The following is a 25967-nucleotide window of genomic DNA, read 5'->3' on the forward strand; positions in this document are numbered from 1 at the left end:
TTTATTGTTTTTTCTATTATTTACGTGGATGGATGTACAGTATATCTGTGTGTGTGTTTGTGTAACTGCAAATGCATCGTTTTCTAGAACAACATGGCAAATTTTGTTGACAATAAGGCTAATTTATTGTGTTCTATTCCATTCTGTTCTAGAAATAACATCAGTTTTTACTAATATTTTGCAGCCCTGCACACTGCTTGTGTGTGTATGCATGTTTTCAGATGTAAAAACACTACAGTACCTTTATTTCTTCCTTTAGAGGCTTTTTCTAATACTTCAGAATGAGTGCTTGGGGCTAATAGGTGAGCAAAAAGTAGAAAAATTGAAGTTTTTCTGGTTTACTCTGGTTTTTAACAGTCAAAATAAACATTTCTGGTTGGGTTTTTTTTTCAGATTTTTGTAGATAAAAACATTAAACCACATTTTTGTGTCTTTTTCTGAAACAGCAGAACAAGTGACAGCCTAAAAAAATGCCTAAATACTGTAGTTTATGCTGGTGTACTCTGGTTTTAATAGTTTAAATAAGCATTTCTGGTGTTTTTATGCAGATTTTCAGAGATAAAAACTCTACATCGGCTTTATTTCTTACATTAGTGTCTTTTTCTGAAACAGTAGAACAGGTGACAGGTTACAAAATGCAGAAATACTGAAGCTTATACTGGTTTTAACAGTTGAAATAAATATTTCTGGGGTTTTTATACAGATTTTTAGAAACAAAAACATTGAACTATCTTTGTTTCCTCCATTAGCATCTTTTTCTGCACAGGTGACAGCTTAAAAAAATGCCTAAATACTGAATTTTATATTGGTTTACTCTGGTTTTAACAGTTTAAATAAGCATTTCTGGTGTTTCTATGCAGGTTTTTAGAGACAAAAACATTAAACCGCCTTCATTTATTACATTAGAGTCTTTTTCTACACAGGTGACAGTTTACAAAATGCAGCAATATTGAGGTTTCTACTGGTTTACTCTGGTTTTAATGTTCAGCATGTAGGTCTGACTTCCCTGCAGATACACACTGCAAAGCTCAGTGTGTGTCTTTTTAAAGCTTGTGCCAGTGTGTAGGACCAGCAGCGAGAGAACATCAGTGGTCTCAGCTTTTTTCTTTTTTGCTATTTCAGTTCTGATTGTCAACCTCAAACAACAGGAAATCCACCGTGACCCACAACCTTTCACTGTTCACACACGCAATCGCACACACACACACACACACACACACACACACACACACACACACACACACACACACACACACACACAAATCACACACTTGGCCCCTCCAACGACTTTCCACCCGGCAAATCTGATAACTCTCAGACCAACTTGGCGGCGCAAATCGAACTATTTTGTACTGCTACCGAGCAGAAAATCGTCCGAGAGTCTGCCAGATAAACTGAGGAATTGTCTGCAAACAGCAGCAGTCGCGAGACCTTTTTTTGAAATCTCGAGGCGTTATCTGCAGCCGCAGGCCTGCAGCGATCAAACCCTGCATCTCCTGCTGTGTGCATGCATGTTCTCAGAGATAAAACTCCAAACTGCCTTTATTCCTCCATTAGAGGCAGTTTCAGTAACAGTAGAAGAGGTGATTGAGTCTTGGAGGTGAACACAGTGCAGGAAATGACTGAAAACTGAAGCCTAAATTCAGATTTTGGTGGTAAAACACATTTTCTCCATAGATCTTATCTGTTTACGTGCACGATGCTAACTAATAACCCATGAAAAGAGGACTTATTTTACTTTCTGGTGTCCAAACAACATAATTTACTCTCATTGCTCGTGTAGAAATGGAAATGACAAAATCTGAACCAGTAACACACATCTTCGTCAGCATCCGGTCTCTAATTCGCTCTAATTTCTTGCAACTGAACACAGGTAAGTCCTGATTCATTTTCGTAGAGCCGCAAATACTTTCGGTTTTAAAACACACTTTGTCTCACTCACTTATCCTGAACAGGGCTGCAACTAATGATTATTTTTGTAGTTGACTACTCTTTGGAAGGCTTTAATGATTAACTGTTTAGTTGTTTGGTCAATAAAATGTGAGAAAATGGTGACAAATGTTGATTAGTGATGACGACAAATTATTTTATCTACAACCCGAAAATATTCAGTGTTATCATAAAGGAGGAAAGAAACCAGAAAATATTCACATTTAAGAAGCTAAAATCAGAGAATGTACAGTGTTTTTCTTTAAAAAACTACTCAAAACTGATTATTCAGTTATCAAAATAGCTGGAGATTAATTTAACAGTTGACAACGATTTGATTATTAAATAACCGTTGCAGCTTTAATTTTCACAGATTTTCACAGAAATTCACAGACCAACATGTTTTGGAAGTTTTACGTGTTTTCCACCAGCAACAGATTCTCCCACATCATCGTGAAACCACAAAACTGTATTTGCTCTTAACTGCCTTTTTGTCACACGACATGACTACATTTTAGCTTCACCACATTAACTGTGTTTCCATTACATATTTTTATGCACATTTTTTAGGTATCAGTTGAGAAAATGTTGACGGAAAAAGCTACATTACTAAAACACATGCCCATTTTGTTCAATTTTGGAGCTGCTACAATCAAATTATTTTTAATTTAGTTGTCAAATATAAGATTTAACGGTAAATATTCTATCATTTAATCAGTTAGAGTAAATATTTAAGGGAAAATTTGTCTAAATTCTCTGATTGCAGCTTCTTAAGTGTGAATATTTTCTAGTTTCTTTCCTCCTCTGTGATGGTAAACTGAATATTTTTGGACAAAACAAGACATTTGTCATCTCTGGGAAACACTACTCAACATTTTTCACCATTTTCTGACATTTTAAAGACCAAACAACTAATCGATTATTCCAGAAAATAATAAAGCTGAAAATGGAGCCATGTTGAGGTGCAAAAATGAAAGTTCAGTATGAAGTTTTCGCCCAGCTGTGCTAATAAAAACACTGCTTACCCCAGCTTTAATCTAAATAAAGGTAATGTGGTTGTTTTTGTTGTTATTCTAACTTTACTGTTGCTGAAATATGATAAAAATAGAAATGTGTCCATTAGTAGTCCTCAATTATTTTGATATTTCAGCGTGAATCACTTTTAAAAGAGGAAAAAAGCCTACATTTTCTGATTGCAGCATCTTAAATATGAATATTTTCTGGTTTCTTTCCTCCTTAATGACAGTAAATTGAGTATCTTTGGGTTGTGGACAAAATAAAACATTTGTCATCATCACTTATCGACATTTTTCACTATTTTGTAATATATATGTTAACAATATCGACCAATATATCGGTATAAGTTTTTCCGATTCCCTAAAATCAGCACCAAAGATCCAGTATCAGTCAGTTTCTCCCTTAAAAGTGAATATTTTCTGGTTTCTTTCCTCGTCTACTACGGTAAACTGAATATCTTTGGGTTGTGGACAAACAAGACATTTGTCATCATCACTCATTGACATTTTTCACTATTTTCCAACATATATGCAAACAATATCGGCCAATATATCGGTATCAGAATGTCCGATTCCCTTAAATTGGAAGTAGTAGTCTTTGAAAATCATTATTTTAAATAAAGAAAATATGACAATGTCATGGCTAAATGTTGAATTATTAGAGGTTTACTTGCCCACAACGTACAAATAAGCTCAATGCATCAGTCATAGAACAACAAAATGTAACCGATCGATTGTAAAATGACTAAAGTCTGTGTTTGCAGCTTCTTAAATGTGAATATTGTTTGGTTTCTTTCCTCATCTACGACAGCAAACTGAATGTCTTTGGGTTGTGGAAGAAACAAGACATTTTTTGTCATCACTCGTCAACATTTTTTCACCATTTTCTGACCAAACAGCTAATCACAGATGAATCCACGATGGAAATAATCCTCATTCGCTGCCCAGTTTCTAAAATCTCTTTAAAACACTGTCAGCATTTTATGTTTCCGCTGCGCTCCGGTGGCTCTGTACAGTCTGAAACCAACCACACAGAGCTGCAGCTGCATATTTACACCGAAATGAGATCATTTAGTGCATTTATTTGAGAAAGTTTGTTGAAAATGCAAGTGCTATATTCTACTATGTGTTGTTACGTGAACAGGTCTGAGTACAGCAGACGTACAGTGATGGAAATATTCTGATTTGTCGGAGAAAATAAAAGAGTTCCACCTCCCACGCTTCCTCACACAGGTTTACCAAGACGCCGCTGCACAGAACTCACATCTATCGATTATTTTCCTTCATCTCAGTTATAAAAAAAGCTTCCATTTATAACACAGACTATGAAATCAGCGTGATGTCTTTCCACGGGACATTATGATTCTTAAACTTTATGAACGCTACGACTTCTACGCATCTATCTTTTAGAGTTTTGTGAATTTATAATTAAATTATATTCAACTAACAAACTACATTGAGTTAACTTAATTAGCTTTTCTTCTATAATTTAAAGATATTTTCAAGTTTTAACCATCTGGAACTGTCCAGATATGTTAAGATAATATGAAATTCTGACCTCAAGGAGAAGAAAAATGCAGTTATTCAGCCAATTTCTTTACTTAAATTAAGTTTGAAATCAACTAATGCAGAAATTTGAGTTTAAATTACACAAAATATTAAGTTAATGCATTATTATGTCAATTTAAGGCATAAGAATGAAGCCTGCAACTTTACCTTAATCATTAAATTTGACTATTTTTGTATATTGCAAGGATGCATTTAATGAAATGGCGGAAACAGGTTCACATATTTACCTTTTAGAGTTTAGATTTCATGGCGTGAACAGTAAATCACATCAAAAAAGCCAAAAAATGTAACCTATTGTGGTGAAGGAGAGAATCCAAATGGTGCAAAATGCAAAAGCACTGAAGAAATTATAGGAGGAAAGACAAAAATTAGGGTTTTAGCTTGATTTTTCAGTCATTATTAATACTTTTTTTGCCAGCAACTTTATCTAAATGAGGCCAAATGGTGCAAAATGCAAAAACACTGAGGAAATTATAGGAAGAAAGACAAAGATGAGGGCTTTAGCTAAATTTTTCAGTCATTTCTAGCACTTTTTTGCGACACTAGTGTGTGTGTGTGTGTGTGTGTGTGTGTGTGTGTGTGTGTGTGTGTGTGTGTGTGTGTGTGTGTGTGTGTGTGTGTGTGTGTGTGTGTGTGTGTGTGTGTGTGTGTGTGTGTGTGTGTGCATCTGGACGGTACAGACACACATCAGCCTCTGCATTAAAACTCCTTGTCAGCAGTCTGTTGTTCTTTACACTGTAAACGGACAAAAAACCTCAACTTTCCTCTGACGGAAGCTAAACTTTGGTACAGACGCAAGCAAGAGAGCCAAAGGAAAAAAAATGTTTGTACACACACACACACACACACACACACACACACACACACATCGCAACCACACAAACACACACAAACACAAACAATCCAAAAAGATTCTTAATTTATCACGTAAACCGTTAATAATAAAACACATTATTATCAAAAAGAGAATGATTATACACAATTTAGGATTGTTTTATTTTTTGTAACACCTTGCAAAATATTTAAATGTCTGCATAACTTCTAACTTCATAGTCGTAGCTCATTATTATTATTAATTATATTTTTTTTATTTCAGTTGTAATTCTGTGTAATTCATGATAATTATACTTAAAAATGTAATTTCCAGATGATACTGAGGCGACATGTTGAAATATTTCCACACTAAGTTTTCTATTGTGTCAAAGCTAGTGTAAAAAAAAAGCACACTGTGATTGATTTATTACAAAACAAATAATAATAATGCATGCTGTTTATCTGCATTTGAAAATATAATGAATAAAATTATGATGTATTTTACAGTGCAACTTGCAAGAGCTATAAAAGCTTATAAAAACGTGCCTTTCAGAAGGAATTTTCTTCGTGATTTAGGACTGAAAATAATCTGAATTTAAAAATAAAAGAAGCAAACGTTGTATTAATCGGAACAATTTCCCTTGAATATTTCATAAAAGCCGTCCCGGTTAATTATATTTCAGGCCTACACATGTGAAGCGTCCTTTCGAATTCAAACTGCGACGCTAAGTGTGAGAAACTTCACGAGTTTAGTGATTATTCGACAACAACAGAAGAGGGAAAAACTGCAGACGGGACTGAAAAGGAGAAATTATCAAAGGCGACGTGAGCAAACAATTAGCATCGGATTCACCAGGCGTGACTTTGAAGTTTGGAGTTGAAGGTGTTCGGAGGAGATGTTCTGACAGCAGCTATGAATCCGCTCCACTGCTGCAGCTCCTTCACCATATTTCGGTGGTAGGGGGGAATGTGTCACCTGCGATTTTTGATCTTGGCTTTGATGTGAAGCCAGCCGCTCGCTGCTGCTGCTGCTGCTGCTCTGGAAGTGCTGTGCAGGTTTTTCTGCACCCAGAGGAACAAGGAAATCCTTTCTGATAAAGAAACTGCAGCAGGAATCCCCCTCAAAACCAAAACGAGTGTCAAATTCAGATGGAATCGAGCTTCTTGTGCTCGTAACAGCACGCAAAGAGATAATTTGCTGTTTTTCCGGCTGTGGTGAAGAAACAAAAAGTTATATTTTCATCAATTGGAGTTGGGTTTCCTCCTGCCGCTGCATCCACAGCTGCAGGGCGACGTTACGCTGCATCTCGCCGCCATCTAAACAAGCAGCTGTGGATGTTTGCGTGTTGCAACGGCATGTCAGCAACTCGAGTGCTGCTTCTTCCCACAACTCATGTGGTTTGAATTCTATTAATTAATGGAAGTTATTGACGCTTAAAAAGCAAATTTAACGCATTTTCTGCAGCTCATGCGTCGTGAGTCAGTCCAGTCAAACTGATGCACTGCGGTCGAGAAGCATCCTGCTTTCAGGTGGCTGGTATTTAGTGGAAGTAAAGGCCAAAAAGAATGTAAAATGTCACATTATAAACTGGAATCTTGGGTTTTAAATCATGTATAAGTTAGTAATTAAGGAGAGGAATTGTGCAGCTTCACATGTTAAATTAGTTTGTAAAAAGTACACTACCGTTCAACAGTTTGGCCATAAAAACTCACACTTTTGTTCATGTGCTAACATAACTGCACAACGATTTTCTAATCATTAGAAATTAGCCTTTCAGCACAATTTGCTAACACAGTGGTGCCACAATAAACAAGCTGAGGTGGAATTATAGCGAATTCACCTGATTAGTGCTTTCTGGCGAGCAGGCGTGTGTGTTTGTGGAAGCATTTACACGGAAAAATGACACTGATGGGAAACTTTATAGGTCCGGATGCAGCCGTGTCAAAGTCATCTTAGTTCAGAGGCCACAGTTTGATCTCAAGTGGGCTGGACCAGTAAAACCAGAGCATGATAACATATAAATAACTCCAAATTTCCCCTTTGTTTTAGCGCAAAAAGTCCATTCTGAAAATATTCACATTTAAGGAACTATGTTTTTGTCGAACATTATGAAGAAATTAGAATTTCTTTTGAAAAATACGTTGAATTTCAACAACATTATGCCTCATTTTATCATTGGCACATTAATATTTTGATTATACACTACCGTTCAAAAGTTTGGGCTCACCCAGGCAATTCCATGTTTTCCATGAAAACTCCCACTTTTATCCATGTGCTAACATAACTGCACAAAGGTTTTCTAATCATCAATTAGCCTTTCAACACCATTAGCTAACACGGTGTAGCATTAGAACACAGGAGTGATGGTTGCTGGAAATGTTCCTCTGTACCCCTATGGAGATATTCCATTAAAAATCTGCTGTTTACAGCTAGAATTGTCTCAGCTGTATTTCTGATTCATTTAATGTTATCTCCACTGAAAAGAAAACCGCTTTTCTTTCAAAAATAAGGACATTTCTAAGTGAGCCAAACTTTCGAACGGTCAGTACGCATTTCTGTGTATCCTCACCCAATAAAATCAGCTTCACCTGAGATGCACTGTACATGTAGGAGTAGAAATATCAGACATGGTCCATCAAAGGCAGTTAAAAATTGAGTCACAAAACCAAAGCATAAGACTGAAACGCATCAATCAGTGTGAACGCTCGACCGACGAAGAATTCTGGAGAAACCCGACGGAGGTTTCAAAACAAATAAGAACTGAACGAGCGTGAGTGTGCACAGAATTCGCTGCAACTTAGAGGGAAATTTCAAGAAAAGTGAAGAGACGGAGCTGTTTGAAGCCGCAGGTGTCTGCATGAAAGAGGCGATAAAAGCTGAGAAAGCCACGAGCAGCTACAGCGCAGCATCAGCGGAGACAGTATTCTTAATGACGAGACGAAGCTTCTTGATGTAATTGATAAAATATCTGCCCCCCCCCCCACACACACACACACACACACACACACACACGAAGATCTTCATCCCTACCTCGCATCATCCTCACTCCTCCACTCGGCTCAGATGTTTGTCCCACTTTCACAATCTCACTTTTCGTCAAACAACAGTCTCTCTTTTGACACACAGACAGCCTCTCTCTCTTTTTTTTCTCGTCTTTATCTTTTAATCTCTTCCTCCCTGTTTTCTGTTCGTCCTCCAGCCAGCCGGCTCGATCGCTCACTGCAGCTTCGGCTTCACATATTCAGACTTTTGGAGTTTTTCAGTCGCCGCCTTTACCTTCCTCGTTAGAGTGAGTGTGTGTGAGAGAGAGGCAGAAGAAAGAGAAGGGGGGACTGTCCCCTGCACACAACTTCTCTTCTCTCAAGGTACTTTTTTTTTCTTCCTTCATACCTTTGTTGTTGTCCTTCACCCCCTCACACGTCAAAGAAAGACCTGCTTCAAACAATCCGTCTGACACCTTCAGCACTCTCAGTGAGAATTAAAATCAAACCAATTAACAGGAATCAATGGAGTAAAAAAAACAAACAAAAAAAAAAAACATGTGAGTCACAGAAACGTCTCGGTTTTGTTTAGATTTTTTTGTGTCCCGTCGTTTCCCAAGATGCACGTGAGATTATCTTTATAAATTTATAAGTTAAATTGCGTTGTTTCTCCTTGCAATTCATTCTTCTGACATTTTAGTTTGCAGATCTGCTGCTCCAGAGATGAGAATCATTTAGAAGCAGCAATAACATACAATTAAAAATACTATTTAGAATTTAACTTCATCAGAATCAGCTTTAATGGTCAAGTACATACACAACATATAAGGAATCTGGTTTGATGTCACTCTAGGAATAAAGAATAATAAAACAACTATAGGGGAAAAAAATAAAATCGAGATATTTGCAAATCTAGAAAAGAATATCTATACACAGTAGCGCAAAACGACAATAGCCAAACTGAGAACGTAGTGCAAAAAGCAAAGATTATTGCACAAAAATATTGTACAGGTGCAGGATTGTACAGAAATAATGCTAGAGATGAGCAAAAAAGTGTCAAAAGTTTTACTATACTACTGGATTATTGCTAATTAGGGCTGCAACTAATTATTTTTGTCATTGTTGATTGTTTTCTCAAAGTTTTTTGGCTATAAAAGGTCAGAAAATGGTGAAAAATGTTGATTAGTGCTTCCAAAAGTCCAAAAATGCATAATATTTAAAATATAAATGTCTTGCAAATGTCTTTCCAAAAATAATCAGTTTACTGTCATGAAGCAGGAAAGACACCAGAAAATACTCACATTTAAGGAGCTACAACCAAAGAATTTCAAGGAGTGAGACATTTTCTAGATAGATTTATTAGTTTTTTGGTCTATAAGTATCAATAACACTTTAATTTAATACTAAAGATGAGCAAAATAGTGTAAAATGTTTAATTATACTACTGGATTATCGCTAATTATGGCTGCAACTAACTGTTATTTTCATTGTTGATTATTTTTTCAAAGTTTTTTGGTCAATAAAAAGTCAGAAAATGGGGGAAAATGTTACTTCAAGCTCCAAGTGTGTATAATATTCAAAATGTAAATGCCTTGTTTTCCAAATATAATCAGTATGCTGTCATGGAGGAGGGAAGAAACCAGAAAAGATTCACATTTAAGGAGCTGCAACCAAAGAATTTCAAGACGTCAGATGTTTTTTTGATAAATTTAGTAGTTTTTAGGTCTGTAAATAGCAATGATACCATTAAAAATACAATTTAGAATTTAATTTAATACTGCAGATGAGCAAAAGCATGTCAAACATTTAATTATACTATTTGATTTTTGCCAATTAGGGCTGCAGCTAACTATTATTTTCATTTTTGATTGTTTTGTCAAAGTCTTTTGGTCAAAAAAAGGTCAGAAAATGGTGAAAAATGTTGATTAGTGCTTCCAAAAATCGTTAGTTGCACGTCTAGTTACAAACTTCTCCATAATATTCTTACTTCTAGCGGTTCTGGGAGCTACTCATGAGTTATTTTACTGCTGCCTGTGAATTGTAAGTTGCAATGTCTAAATGATAAACTGAGGCATAATGTTGTTAAAATTTAGCTTATTTTTCTGAAGAAATTTCATTTTCTTCGTAATGTTTTACAAAAACAGTTCCTTAATGTGAACATTTCAGAATGTACTTTTTTGCACTAAAACAAAGGGAAAATTTGGAGTTATTTATATATATTTATGCTCTGATTTTACTGGTCTGGCCCACTTGAGGTGAAACTGGGCTGAATGTGGACTAAAATGAGTTTGACACGGCTGCAACAGAACATTTAAAGCTTCTCATCAGTGTCATTTTTCTGTCTAAATGCTTCCACAAACACACACGCCTGCTCGCCAGAAAGCAATAATCAGGGGAATTCACTATAATTCCGCCTCAGTTTGTTTATCGTGGCACCGGGCTGGCGTTGTGTGTTACGCTCCACACTCGATAACACGTCCAGGTGTGCTAAAGTTGTGGCAGAAAGTGTTAAACCAACAGAGTTAAAAAAAGACGAGGAGATGCTATCTGTCATCTGCCAAAGAGGTTTCATCCCCTCAGCATGTGTGTGTGTGTGTGTGTGTGTGTGTGTGTGTGTGTGTGTGTGTGTGTGTGTGTGCGTGTGTGTGTGTGTGGCGGGCAGCACAGGTGCAACACACACAAACAAACACACACACACTGTGCTGCTAATGGCATCAACCTCAGTGTGTGTGTTTGTTTGTATGTTGCCCTACAGGTGTTGCATGTTCACTAACTATGAAGGTAACCACAATGCATGCACGAATATCTAGCACAAACACTAGCAATGGCATCACCGCATGCAGACACACAAACACAGACACACAAAAACACACACATGCTAACACACACACTCAGAGACACAGTGTTTCATAGATAACTTACTCAAATTGGGCTTCTTGGAAACGGAGCCTCCTGAAGAGAAAAACAAAAGTAGTTAGTCGTGCCAAAGAGTGCAGATTTTTTTTTGCTGTTTACAGAATCCAGTTCATGAAAACACTTTATTTTTTATGATTTTTTTAAATGCAGAACCAAGGGAGTTAATGAAATATCATGACTAAGCTTAGATTTGGGTAATTCTGCAGACAAAACAGCATATCAGAGATGAAAAGCCTGTTGGAAAGTTAAAATTTGTAAAGTTTTAAAGCCTTTCAGAGGTTCTGAGGTTCAGAGGGTTAAATATGGAGTTGATATAAATGAGAACAGACATGAAATACGGAAATTTTAAGCGTTTTACCAAAGGAATTAAACAGAACTGGCACTAAATGTGACAGAAAGTACCTCAGGTTTAACCCTCCAAACCCCAAAACCCACCACTGGGTGTGACAGGTCATGGGATCTTTTTTTAAAAGTTAAAATTACACCATTAACCAGAGACAGAAACTGTAAAAACAGAATGAATGATCAGATTTACAGCTTTCAATCAGTCCTTAAACTATGCATCTATGCTAACCTTAAATTAACTGTAGAATAAAATAATTTTATTCTATATCTCATTTAAAAATATCACAAAAAATAAGTATTTGCCTCAAACAGATTCTGTCAAAAACAGGAAATTTGATGCTTCTTGGTGCATTCAAAAAACCATTAGTGACGCAACTGTGAGTAACAGTTATATAAGAAAAACTTTGCAAATTTTTGGCTGAAGTTTGGAAACAAACAATTCTTTCATGTTAAAATTACAGCATTTATCAGAGACAGAAACTGTGAAAACGCAAAGAATGATCAGATTTACAACTTTCAACCAGTCCTTAAACTAAACATCTATGCTAACCTATTAGCTGTAGATTCAAATTACTTTAGTCTGTAGCTCGTTTAAAAATTCACTAAAAAATAAAACATTTGCCTTAAACAGATTCTGTCAAAAACAAGAAATTTGGTGTTTCTTGGTGCATTCATAAAAACCATGACTGGTTCAGCTGTCACCAACAGCCACGGGAGGAAAATTTAGCAAATTTTTGACTGAAGTTTGGGAACAATTTTTTTTTTACGTTGAAATTACACCATTTATAAGCGACAGAAACTGTAAAAGCAGGAAGAATGATCAGATTTACAACTTTCAAACAGTCCTTAAACTAACCATCTATGCTAACCTTAAATTAGCTCTAGATTAAAATTATTTATATCTCATTTAAAAAATCACTAAAAATAAAGGATTTGCCCTTAACAGATTCTGTAAAAAAACAAAAAATTTGGTGCTTCTTGACACAATCGAAAAACTATGTGTGACTCAGCTCTGACCAAGAGCCATGTGAGAAAAATTCAGGGATTTTGTGCCTTAAGCATGGAAACAAATTAGCGAGAATGAAAGAAAAATAAAGCTTTTTTTGAAAATAAATGCAGCATGGTTCAAAAATTCTACACAGAGGAGCAAGTTGTTGGAAGATACATCCAACAGGGTGAAACATCTTTCTACAGATGTGCAGAGTAAAGAAAAAGCAGTTTGTAAAGAGTAAATAGTTAAATATCTATAACATGTGGAGCCCAAGTTATTTTCCAGTGCTGGTAATGCGTGTCAGCAAATGTTGTACATTTTTATTCCAGTTTTCTATAATGAATAACCCGCCCAAAAAAATGTTTTTCTTGATACACAACATTATAAGTGTGTCATACTGCAAAGAAGGTATTTTTGTGTTTTCTCTACTTCTAGCCATGCTGGTTCTGTTTCCATAGAGGTGCAGGACTTTATTTTGCAGAAATTAACCCACAGTGAGTAAAAATGTGACAGGAGCAAAGAAATTACTTAGAGTTTAGAGGGTTAAAACTAAACTGAAAAAGCTCCGCGTGTTCGACTCCTAAATGCAGGTTTGCAGCACTTTTTTTTAGTATTTTTCCCCCCAAAGGACAACAGAAAGGAAGCCTCAGTGACGGGTTAAATTAGAGGATTCCTCTGGAGGCTGCTGCTCTGTTTGCTTCGGCTCATGAAGGCAGAGGAAGGTGGGTGTCTGTGAAGCAACAAGTCCTCTCTGCTTTGTTTGGTTTTTTTTGTTGCTGTCTGTCTGTTTGACCGCAATTGTGAGAAAGTGTGAATGGCAGTCGGTGTGAGTAAAACGCTCGGAGGGTCGGCATTGAACCAGGGGTTTTATTTCTGGAGTTTATCAGAGAGCGAGGCCGAGCAGGTCTGCAGGCAGAGCAGATAAGTATCAATGGAAGACGCAGCGCTAGCCGGTCTTTGTCTGGCGCCAGATCAGGCCCTCTGTGGTTTCCTCTGTTTTCCTGCCCTCATCAAATCAGTTTTGCTTCATAAGCAGAAAGTCTGGAATGAAAGCAGAGCAGCACAGCACGGGCGGAAAAAGCAAAGAAACGACGACCGAGCAGCAGCTTTAAAGGTGAAGCTGAATGAAGGGTGAACATTTGTGAATCAGAAGTAAATAAAAGCATCATTTCCAGACTGAGAGTGAAGCAGTTTTACATTCGGTGCTGCAGCTGTTACTCTGTTTTGTTGTCTTGTTTTGTCCGCAGATGATCAGTTTACTGTCACAGAGGAGCTAGAAAACAGAAAATATCACATTTAAGAAGCTGGTATGACAGAATTTACATGTTTTATGTGTTAAAAAAAACTACTTGTATTATTTGATTTGATTACCTGATTTATTTTTGTGAAATCACAAACACACTGTCAGTCTTTCTTCTCACTTGTTTGGAACAGAACTGCAACTAGTGAATATTTTAAGTGTTAATCAGTGACTTTATCTATTAATGGATTCGTTGTTTGATCTATTTAACGTCAGAAACTGGTGAAAAATGTCAATGAGTGTTTCCCAAAGACAACAAATGTCTTGTTTTGCCCAAAGATCTTCAGCTTACTGTCATAAAGGAGGGGAAAAAAAACACAAAACGTCATATTTTAGAAGCTGCAATTAGTGAATTTACACCTTTTATTTGCTAAATTTGATTACCTGATTTATTTTTGTGAAGCCACAAATACACTTTTAGTCTTTCTTCTCACTTATTTGGAACAGAACTGCAACTAGTGAATATTTTTATAGGTAATCAATGACTTTATCTATTAATCGATTAGTTGTTAGGTCTATTAAATGTCAGAAAATCGTGAAAAATGTCGATTAGCGTCCAAATATATTCAGTTTACTGTCACAGAGGAGGAAGAAAACTGAAAATATCACATTTAAGAAGCTGGTATGACAGAATTTACACTTTTATTTGTTAAAAACTACTCAAACTGATTATTTACATAGTTTGGTGACACATCGTTCTCATTACTGTCAGTCTTTCTTCTCACTTACTTTGAACACGGCTGCAACTAGCAACTATTTTTACTGTTAATCAGTGACTTTATCTATTAATGGATTATTTGTTTGGTCTGTTAAATGGCAGGAAATAGTGAAAAAGGTCAATTAATGTTTCCCAAAGATGACAAATATCTTGTTTTGTTCAAATATATTCAGTTTACTGTCACAGAGGAGGAAAGAACGAATGCTTGAATCATAAAATTTACACTTTATCTTGTAAAAACTATTCAAATTGATTATTAAAACAGTTTGGTGACATATCTTCCTCCTTTCTTCTCAATAATTTAGAACATGGCTGCAACTACAGATTATTTTTACTGTAAAGCAATGACTTTATCAATTAACTGATTAGTCGTTTTATCTATTAAATGTCAGAAAATGGTGAGAAATGTCGATTAGTGTTTCCCAGAAAAATGAAATCCTGAATTTCCCTTGGGATTAATAAAGTATCTATCTATCTATCTATCTATCTATCTATCTATCTATCTATCTATCTATCTATCTATCTATCTATCTATCTATCTATCTATCTATCTATCTATCTATCTATCTATCTATCTATCTATCTATCTATCTATCTATCTATCTATCTATCTATCCATCTATCTATCTATCTATCACATTTAAAAAGCTGTAATCACTAAATTTACACTTTTTACTGGTTAAAAAACTATTCAGATTGATTATTAAAATAGTTTGGTGACTCATCTTCCTCAGCATCTGGTCTCTTCAGATGTTTGTTGATTTATTTTTGTGAAACCACAAATACACTGTCAGTCTTTTTTCTCACTTATTTGGAAGAGAACTGCAACTGTCGATTATTTTTACGTTAATAAATGACTTTATCTATTAATCAGTTACTTGTTTGGTCTGTTAAATGTCTGAAAATGATGAAAAATGTTGATTAGTGTTTCCCAAAGACGACAAATGTTTTGTTTTGTCAAAAGATACTCAGTTTACTGTCGTAGAGGAGGAAAAAAACAGAAAATACTCACATTTAAGAAGCTGCAACCGGAGAATTTAGTTTGTTTTAATTAATTAAACTGATTAATTAGTTGCCAATTAATATAATTGTTGACAACTAATTGATTAATCATTGCAGTTTTAATGTTGTGACAGTTTTGAAGCTTATAGTTATTATGTTTTGCATTAGTGTGGTTTCAGTGGAGTGATGACTGTTTTTTCTTCTATTAATCAGTCCATTCAACAGAAATATTTTCCTATGATATGAGATAATAAAACAACTGATTTATGTTTGACAGATGATTTTGATAGTTGATTCATTGGTTTAAGTAACTTTTAAATGAAAAAAATCACTTTACAAATGATAAACACGACAGATTTACACAAAATTAAGATCACACACAACCTTTGCACTTATTAAAAATGACTAGAGGTGATAATAATGCTGCGTGAAAAAGGCTTCAGACTCACTTTTTACTCATATTTTAAGTAAAAAGATGAAGAATTTTAGCTTGCAGCAGCCGTGTTTCTAAAACATATTTTATCCAAATTTTGAAGCATCACATAAGAAAAAGTTAACAGGAAGTTTTTATACCTAAAACTGCAACGATCAATCAGTTACTCAATCAATAGTCAACTAATAAATCAATCGATATGAATCTTTATGATCTATATTTACAGTTACAAGTCACAGTTGGCTGTCACTTTGTTGAGAGCATTTCATTTTTGTAGCGACTACTTCTCACATATTAATCGACAACTTTGGGTCATTTTTTAATTTAAAAAAGGCTAAATTATGTGATTTCAGCTTTTTAAATGTGAGTATTCCGGTTTCTTTCCTCCTCTGTGAAAGCAAACTGAACATCTTTGGATGAAACATGACATTCACCATTTTATAGCTCAAACAAGCAGCTAACGTCTCGATTAATCAACCATAAAACGACTGATGCAGTAATCTCAGTCCTGTGATACACACAACTTGCAAGTTTTGCTCTTAACTGGACGATAAACTTCACATTCACACACATCAAAAAGACTAAAGTTCAAAAATGAGTCAGATTAGAAGCCACCTGTGACACACTTTGCACCGCTGCCATTCATGAAGTGACTGATTTTAGATTATTACAGCGACCTTCGCAGCAGAGTGGAAAAAAGCACTTGTGGTCGGCGGCTTGGCGGTGGAAAAACAATCTAACGCAAACATCTGTGAAGGCGACGTGGTGTGGACACACCTAAACCTGCCACCAAACGTGACCCCGATGGTGCACAAACATGAGCAGCTCCCATCAGAAAACTCTCACTAACATGGTGTTACATAACAGCAGTGAAGCCAGAGAGGAGGCCGAATACTGAGGCTGAATGTAAAACTATGCAAAATAACGTCTGCATGAAAGACAATAAGCTGCTTCTCCATCTATACCGTCTAACAAACTCAAATCATGGAGGAAAGTGTGTTTTTCAAGGTTTATGTTGGGTGAAATCACTAAAAACTACAATATACATCAGGGAAACAGAATATCTGATCCAAAATTCTGCAATTTTCTGATTATCAGTATTTATTAAAGTGATTTTTGATAAAACAATTCATTAAAAAAAGGCTAATTATGCTTCACTTTGAGCAATGTCCCGCGCAAACCTGTTTCTGATTGGTTATAGATCTACGCTAATACTTTTCTGTGCAATAACACAATTATAACTCTATTATTATCTATTGCACTCTCTACTTGTACATTTTTAAGTTTTTGTACTTTTATTTTTATATATTTATCTTAACTTTTTCATCAGAAGGTGGCGCTGTAGGTACAAGGCTGCAGTATTCACTGTATTTATGTGAAAATTTCCCCAAATTTCTTATTTTTCTGCCTACTTTCACACCATCTACAGTCTTTTAGCTTTAGTTTAAACATTCTGTACATAATTATGCCTTTATATTTTAGTTTTATCTCTATATCCCCCCCTTATTTCTGTATGTTCTGTATGTTTAATATGCTGCTGGTTTCTTGAATTATCAATAAAGCGACTAAGTTTCCCTCAAATTTCATCCATATTTGGTATAACTGTCTTGTTTTTTACACATTTTACCCTCCTTGGGTTGCAGAGCATGAAAGCAGGACAGTGAGGTTTAAGTCTATTTTTATGTACAAATCAAATGTTTTTCTGCAATGAAACCAACATAGAAAGGCAGAAAAATATGCAAGATGATAATTTTAACCTTTTTCAGAATGAGAATCTGTTTGATTGCGAAGTAGATTCCCACAGACCAGGAATTGGATTTGGTGTTTTGGTGGAAAACAGTGGAATAACTGAAAAAATATAAAGAACATGAAGATTTTAAAAAAGAACATGCAGATTTTGCTGTGTGCAAGATAAAATCCTGTATCTGTGTCCGCAGACTACCAACATTACAGCACATGTAGCTTAACACAGTTACATTTTCTCTATTAATTAAATTCCAAATCAGATATGTGTAAATATGCATGACAAATACACCTAAAATAAAGGCTGAATGGTGTCTGATCCCTCTCCAGTCCGTCCTGTTCTCTCTAACGGTTACATAACGCCATTAAAACGCTCGATTAAAGACAAAGGAATGGCTTTATGCACAGAGAGGGAACACAGTTTGGTTCTGTATGAGTTACTCTTTAAAAGAACAACCTCCATGTGGACAGTTTCATCATTTTTTATCATTTAACAGGCAACATAAATTATAGATTCAGTCTCAAAACACGTGCAAATAAACTATTAGTATAATTTATTTAAAGTTGAATGGGACAAAGTGTGACTGTGATCCTCTTACATGAACTGGAGAAAAGGGTTCTTCTCCCACCGCTAGAATAAAAAAGGATGCCTCAGTGAGCTTTACTCAGAGCCTGATGGATGAACTTTGCGACTCTTGTGGGCAACAGGGCAAAGTGGTCTTTGGGGGCACCTTGTTTTTCAGGTAAATGGAGGCTGGAAAGGCCATTATTTCCCTGATTTAGCCTGGTGTCATGAAAAATCATGTTCGCGTGTAACTGCAAAGCATTTTTTGCAATAGATGACCTCTTTATCCTAATATTTACCCAAATCATAACCATTTCACAAGTTATTTTAACACAAAATCACACGCAAAAACCTTATAATGTATAGACATGACGTGCAAAATAAGTCCAAAGTGGTATGCTAATTGTATGCAACATGTTTTTCCACCTGTGCATGTCGGATGTTCTGCACTTTTCATGTGACTTTTATTTCTTTTAAGCAGTAAGTACACACACTTTCCCACAATTGTTGTTCTGATATTGCCAGGTCTCACACAATTTCCTCTACAAATTGTGAAAAAAAAATCACAACTGCCAGCATTCTGAGATGAAATACGTGCAAAAACAGTTTCATAATATGAGATCTTGATATAAGGGCTAAATAAAGAAGAAGAGAAAAGGGTTCTTCTCCCACCTCTAGAATAAAAGAAGACCCCTCAGTCTGAGCTTTACTTGATTTAACCTTCAAAGCCCGATGAATGAAGGGGCAACAGAGCAAAGTGGCCTTTAGGGGCACCTTGTTTTTGGGGTAAATGGAGGCTGGAGAGGCCAAATATTTTCTTGGTTCTAACTGGTATCATAAAAAAAGCATGTTTATAACACACAAAGTTACTGGAGCATCTTTTGCGACAGATCATCTCTATATCCTAATATTTAGCCCCAACCATAACCATTTCACGAGTTATTTTAACATAAAATGGCATGCAAATACCTTAAAATGCATATAAAATGGATGCAAAATATGTCAGGAACAGTGTGTTGTCGATACGCAATTCCATGATATCATTTTACATGCTTTTCCACCCCTCATGTAGGATATTTGGCACTTCATGTGGCTTTCATTTTACTTTAAGCACTAAACACACAGTTTTCCACCATCATGGTTCTGATATTGCAGGGTTTCCCACAAATTATGAAAACAGCATTTTAAGGTGAAATACATATAAAAGCCCATCAATTTCATCATATGAAACATATTTTCTCTTCATATATGGGCTAAAATAAAGAATCTGCAAGTATTATTATAGCAAATGATGCTACAGGTGAACATTAACAGTTTAAAAAAATACAACTACATATTTGGTTTGCTGCAAAAGAGCAGGAAAGAAACTGAAAATCTTTACATTTAAGAGGCTGCAATTAGAGAAATTAGGCTTTATTTTTTTAATTTACCAACTGGATTACCCAAATACTTGACAACGACGCAATCAATCAGTCAATCACCAACATTTTTAGAAATTTGGGAAAGTTTTTTCAAAATTTTGCTGCTACAATGAACTCTGATGCTTCAAAACATTCATAAAAATATGCAGTAGACTGAATATCTTTGAGTTGTGGATAAAACACGATCATCTTCGACTGGAAACACTGACATTTCCACCATTTTATGACATTTTATAGACCAAACAACTAATAGATTTACCAAAAAACATAATAAACAGATTAATCAGCATTAAAAATAATCGTTAGTTGCACAATGAATCGAATAAATTGGAAGAAACAGAACAGAAAATATTCCTCCGTGTGTTTTTCCACCTCTGCATGTAGGATTCTGTGCATTTTAGTGAATAAAATAATGACTTTTATTTCCATTTTGCATTTAACATCTACAGTTTTTTACCTCAATGGTTCTGATATTGCAAAATTCCACACGGTTTCCTCTACAAATTATGAAAACATATCTCTTTTGCTGGAATGTTAAGTTGAAAAACATGCAAAAGCACAACAATATCATAATATGAAACATGTTTTCTCTTAATATAATGGCTAAAATAAAAAATCTGCAATTATCATCATAGTGAATGTTGCTAGATCTTGACGAGATCCACATGTGAGCATAAAAACTTTTTTAGGGATGCAATTACTGAATATTTTCATTGTGGATCATTTTCTTATTCAGTTGTTTGGTCTATGAATTATTTATCAACATGATAAATGTCTTAATTTGTCCACAGTCAAAATATATTCAGTTTACTGTCATAGAGGAGGAAAGAAACTTGAAAATATTCACATTTCAGAAGCTGCAATCAGAGAAATTTGATTCTTTTTTCTTAATTAATGAAAGGGATTACCAAAACAGTTGATCACAATGTGATTAATCAATTAATCGTCAACATTTTTGCAAATCTGGGAACATTTCTTCAAAATTTTGCTGCTACAGTTAATTCTAATGCTATAGGCGACTTCAAAATGTACATAAAAACATGCAGTAAATCCAAAATTGTTCGCAACTAATTGATTAGTTGTTCAGTTTAATAAAATATCAATAGTTTCTTTTGTGAAATCCAAAATCATAAATGTCTTATTTCATCCACAAGAACCCAAAGATATTCAGTTTACTGTCATAAAAGAGCAAAGAAACCAGAAAATATTCTCATTGAAGAAGCTGGAAATGCGTTTTCTAGGAATGACTTAAACCGTTTATCCGGTTAATCGTTGCTGCTTTCGTCTCAGGGGCGTAAATCTGCTGGTTTCTTAGCTGTTATGACACTAAACTGAATATCTTTAGACTGCTGGTGAAGAAAAACACTATCTGAAGACAAAATGAACATTTAAAACTATTTCCTGACATTTTATAGACCAACAGATTCACCTTTAAATCAAGAAAATAATGGCTGGGATCATGACTAATCCAACAATATTCACTTTTCTGTCTTAGAGGAGGAAAGGAACTAGAAAATATTCACATTTAAAAGCTGCAATCAGATTATTTAGTCATTTTACAATTAATCAGTTAAATGTTGTAGTTCTATTATTGATGCACTGAGCTTATTTATACATTGTTGGGCAAGTAAACCTCTAATAATTCAACATTTAGCCATGACATTGTCACATTTCTGTATTTAAAGTTGTGATTTTCAAAGTAGAAACTGACTACTACTCCCGATTTTAAGGAATGAGATATCCTGGTATCAATATATTGGCCAATATTGTTTACATATATATCAGATAATAGTGAAAAATGTTGATGACTGATGATGACAAATGTCTTGTTTTGTCCACAACCCATAGTTTACTGTCATAGAAGAGGAAAGAAACTAGAAAATATTCACATTTAAAAAGCTGCAATCACAGAATTTAGCAAATTTACAACTAATCAATTAATTGTTGTAGTTTTATTCATGATGTATTGAGTTTATTTATACATTGTGGGCAACTAAATCTCAAACAATTCAATATTTAGCCGTGACTTTGTCATATTTTTGTATTTGAAATAGAGATTTTCAAAGTAGAAACCGCCTGATACTTAGGGAATCAGAAATTCTGATAGCGATATATTGGCTGATGCTGTTCAAGTTTATTGTCATAGAAGAGGAAAGAAACTAGAAATATCCACATTTAAGAAGCTGCAATCAGAGAATTTAGACTTTTTTAAATAAATAAATAAATGCCTCAAATCAAGCCATCATTGCTCTCTACAACTTTTTGATGCTTTCTTTGCTGCTCTGATTTTAAAAAAACAAGCTACAGCCTCTTTAAAATGACCAAGATAAGAGCTTAAAGTGGTGACTTTAAGCCTGAAATGGTTAAATCCAGACAGTGGTGTTCATGCACTTGTTGCAGCGGCGTAAACTCCAACAAACCGTGCAGAGCGTTAGTAGGAAAGCTGAGCAGTGGGTCTCTGTGGCAGAGGGACAAGACGTCTTATTTGCAGCCACGGCCAACAGTTTGATTATAGCCATGCAGAGGCTCTGAATAGAAAAGCATTGACCAGAAACAGACGCAAAAGTAAGAGCTAATCCCCGCGGATTAGCCCGGCTTACTGTTATTCTTACCCACTCACAGCGCCTTTAGCCACCGCGGTGAGCGGGATGACGAGGGTTACTGGAGTAAAGTTGGATGAGAGCTAAGGGACGGCCAGGAGCAGTCAGATAACCGTCATTTTCACCGATTCATGCTTTAATCAATCAGCTGTTTGGTCGGTAAAACTCACTTTATCGTCACAGAGGAGGAAAGAAACCAAAAACATTCACATTTTAGAAGCTGCAATCACAGTATTTGGATGTTTTTCAATTAAAGCAGTTGATCAACTAATCGCAGGAGAATAATTTTGCAACATCTGGGGCGTTTTTTCAAACGCTGCCATGTACATAAATTTTTTCTAATGCAAGACTTCAAACTGCACAGAAAAATACACAGAAAAAGTCTAAAATTTCCATCTTTTTACCTAAAGAAAGAGTAAAATTGGAGTCTAAAGCCCTATTTGTAATAATTGTATTGATTCTCTTTGGATTTACTCCCATATGAATCTGCCAAATCTGTTAGTTTGTAAAGTGAAAAATAGAATCTGGACTTTTTTCTTCTCAAAAAAATGCTCAAAATGATTCACTGATATATAATTTCAGTTGTTGCAGTTTTACAAGCAAGTGTAAAGCTTTTTTTTCTCCAAATGGGCTTTTTTTTTTTTTTTTTTAATCAAATTTTGCTGTTTTCAAATTTTACTGGTGATTAATGTAATGAATGACATCTAGTCAATCAATTAACTGTTGCAGCTCTAATCTGCTTATTGACTAATCAACTAATCTTTACAGATTTCTCTAACTTAATTAAACTGTATCTAAAAATGACGTAATTAACAAAAAATAACACAATCCAAAGATACACTGTGACAGAGGAGGAAAGAAACCAGAAAATGTTCATGTTAAAAATTAACCGTTTGGCGAAATAGTTGACAACTAAGCGATTAATTGACTAATCGATGCAGCTGTACAAGCCACCACAAAAACATTTTTAGGGATGCAATCTTAGATTCTTTTCTTTGGGCATTGTTTTTTTTTTTTTTTTTTTTAATTTGATTAGTTTCTTGGTCAATTCAAACCATATAAATATCAAACCGTGACCAAAATAATCAATAATGAAGTGATTAATTGATTAATCGATGCAGCTCTACAAGCCAGCGACAAACCTTTTTTGAGGGATACACGTAACAATTATTTTCATTGTTTTCTCAGTTAATCAACTAGTTGTTTAGCATATAAATTTTTTTTTTGTCAATATATGGAGTTTTTTAAAGCTTTAATTTCAAAATAAAAGCACATTATAGAAACACAGCTATTGATTAACTGATCTCAAATTGATCAGTTTAACAGCTGACAACTATTCGGTTAATCATTAATCAGTGCAGCTCTACAAGCCAGCCCAAAAACATTTTTAGGGATGCAACTAAATATTCTTTTATTGGGGATTGTTTTTTCAAATATTTGATTAGTTGTTTGGTCGATTCAAACCATATATATATCAAAACATTACCAAAATAGTTGATAACTAAGCGAATAATTGATTAACTGATGCAGCTCTACAAGCCAGCGTAAAAACCTTTTTTGAGGGGTACAAGTAACGATTACTTTCATTGTTTTCTCGGTTAATCGATTAGTTGTTTGGTATATCAATAATTTACATTTTTTGCCACCATGGGGTTTTTTTCTAAGCTTTTGCTGCTTCAAAATAAAAGCACATTGTAGAAACAGCTACCGATTAACTGATCACAAACTGACCAGTTTAACAACTGACAGTCGGTTAATCGGTTGACTGTCGCAGTTCTTCTAGCCAGCCTTTTCAAAATGCAAATAAAAATATATAATGGAAACACAGCTTGATGATCAAAGTGTTGACTATCAATTTAATAGTTGACATCTAGGTGATCAATCAATTAATTGTTGCAGCCCTAATCCGCTTATCGACTAATCAACTAATCTTTTCAGATTCCTAACAGTAATGATTCCTAGCAGCAATCCAAAGATATTCAGTTTACTGTCACAGAGGAGGAAAGAAATCGGAAAATATTCACGTTTAAGAAGCTGGAAGTAAAGAATTGATTAACCGATTACCAAAATAGTTGACAACTGAGGCATTAATCATGCAGCTCTACCATCCAGCTTAAAAATCAATCAATCAGTTTTTTGGTGTATGAATTATTCTACTTTTTTGCCACCATGGGGAGTTTTTTTAAGCTTTTGCTTCAAAATAAAAATAAAAACACAGTGTAGAAACACAGCTATTGATTAAAAGATCTCAAACTAATCAGTTTAAAAGTTGATGATTAGTCGGTTGGACTAATTGCTGTAATTCTAAAGCCTTTTCAAAATGGAAATCAAACTATATCATAAAAGCACAGCCAAGACTTTACTGATTGTCAGAGTAGATGACTACCAATTTAATAGTTGACATCTCGGTGATCAATCAATTAATTGTTGCAGCTCTAATCCACTTATCGACTAATCAACTAATCTTTTTAGATTCCTCTAGCTTAATATAACAGTAATGCTATATCTAATCGGGATGTAATTAACATTTATTTCCACTATACAAAGATATACTGTCACAGAGGAGGAAAGAAACCGGAAAATATTCAAGTTTAAGAAGCCAGAAGTAAAGAATCGTTATACCATGAGCAAAATAGTTGATAACTAGCGATTAATCAATACAACTCTACAAATCAGTGTAAAAATTAATCAATCAGTTGTTTAGTATATAAATTATTTTACTTTTTTCGCTACTATAGGAAGTTTTTTTAAGCGTTTGCTTCAAAATAAAAAATAAAAACGCAGTGTAGAAACACAGCTACAGATTAACTGATCTCAAACTGATCGAATTGAGTTGGTTAATTAATTGTTGCAGTTCTACTAGCCGGCCTTTTGAAAATGCAAATAAAAACACAGCATAGAAACAGCCTACAAATGAACTGATTATTAAAAATTGGTGACCAATTCAACAGTTGACAATTAGTCGATTAATCGCTGCAGCTCTGGTCGACTGGAGCAGTAAAGGTGAAAATAATGAGATAAAGAGTGCTCCAGGAAGGGGTGGGTGCTAAACAAGAGTGTGATAGAAGGAGGGACGTGAAAACACAAAATAACACAATTTAAAGGTAAAACTAGCGAACGAGCTGCACGTTTTCCTGCAGAAGCTCCGCACTTGCGCAGCAGCAGCAGCAGTGTGTGGATGCGGTGCGTAAAAAGCGTCTCACCTCTTCTGATGGGGACGTCAGCGGGGGGCGCGTCGGGCTCCTCATATTCCATAACTCTCCTGCACACTTTCACACTTCACCTCGCTTACAAACACACAGAGAAAGGCGTTAAAACTCCGCCTGAAACCGATTCTGAATCAGCAGCAGCAGCACAAACTACCTGTTGGCTGCGTTAACGCCCGGGCCGGCGCAGGCATTTGAAAACATGCACGGCCATCTCCGGTCCGTCCCGCTTTCTCCTCACTTCTCCACGAGCTCCATCCTTCTCCTCTCCGCCGGCTATTCAACGCCTCCTCTTGTTTTGGAATAAAGTCGGTTCCCCTCCGTGGCGGCGGCAGCAGCGCGGAGAGTGCAGCTGGAGCAACCCTCCGTGCGCTCTCCGTGCGCCCTGACCGTCCCGGGGCTGGAGGGAGTTATGTCA

The 25967-nt window shown here is 35.4% G+C and overlaps 1 protein-coding gene across 1 annotated transcript in view; it reads right to left on the bottom strand.

Annotated features, from left to right (window-relative positions):
• Positions 1–25967, bottom strand: part of rorc (RAR-related orphan receptor C) — a 46738-nt gene extending 20771 nt beyond the window's left edge. The window contains exons 1-3 of the mRNA XM_055013832.1: positions 25707–25967; positions 25547–25630; positions 11232–11261 (exon numbers count right to left, since the gene is read on the bottom strand). Of these exons, the coding sequence (XP_054869807.1) occupies positions 11232–11261; positions 25547–25598 (82 nt within the window). The 5' untranslated portion in view covers positions 25599–25630; positions 25707–25967. The remainder of the gene's footprint in view (positions 1–11231; positions 11262–25546; positions 25631–25706) is intronic.

The sequence above is a fragment of the Amphiprion ocellaris genome, chromosome 9, assembly GCF_022539595.1.
Source record: "Amphiprion ocellaris isolate individual 3 ecotype Okinawa chromosome 9, ASM2253959v1, whole genome shotgun sequence".
Classification (NCBI taxonomy): Eukaryota; Metazoa; Chordata; class Actinopteri; family Pomacentridae; genus Amphiprion; species Amphiprion ocellaris.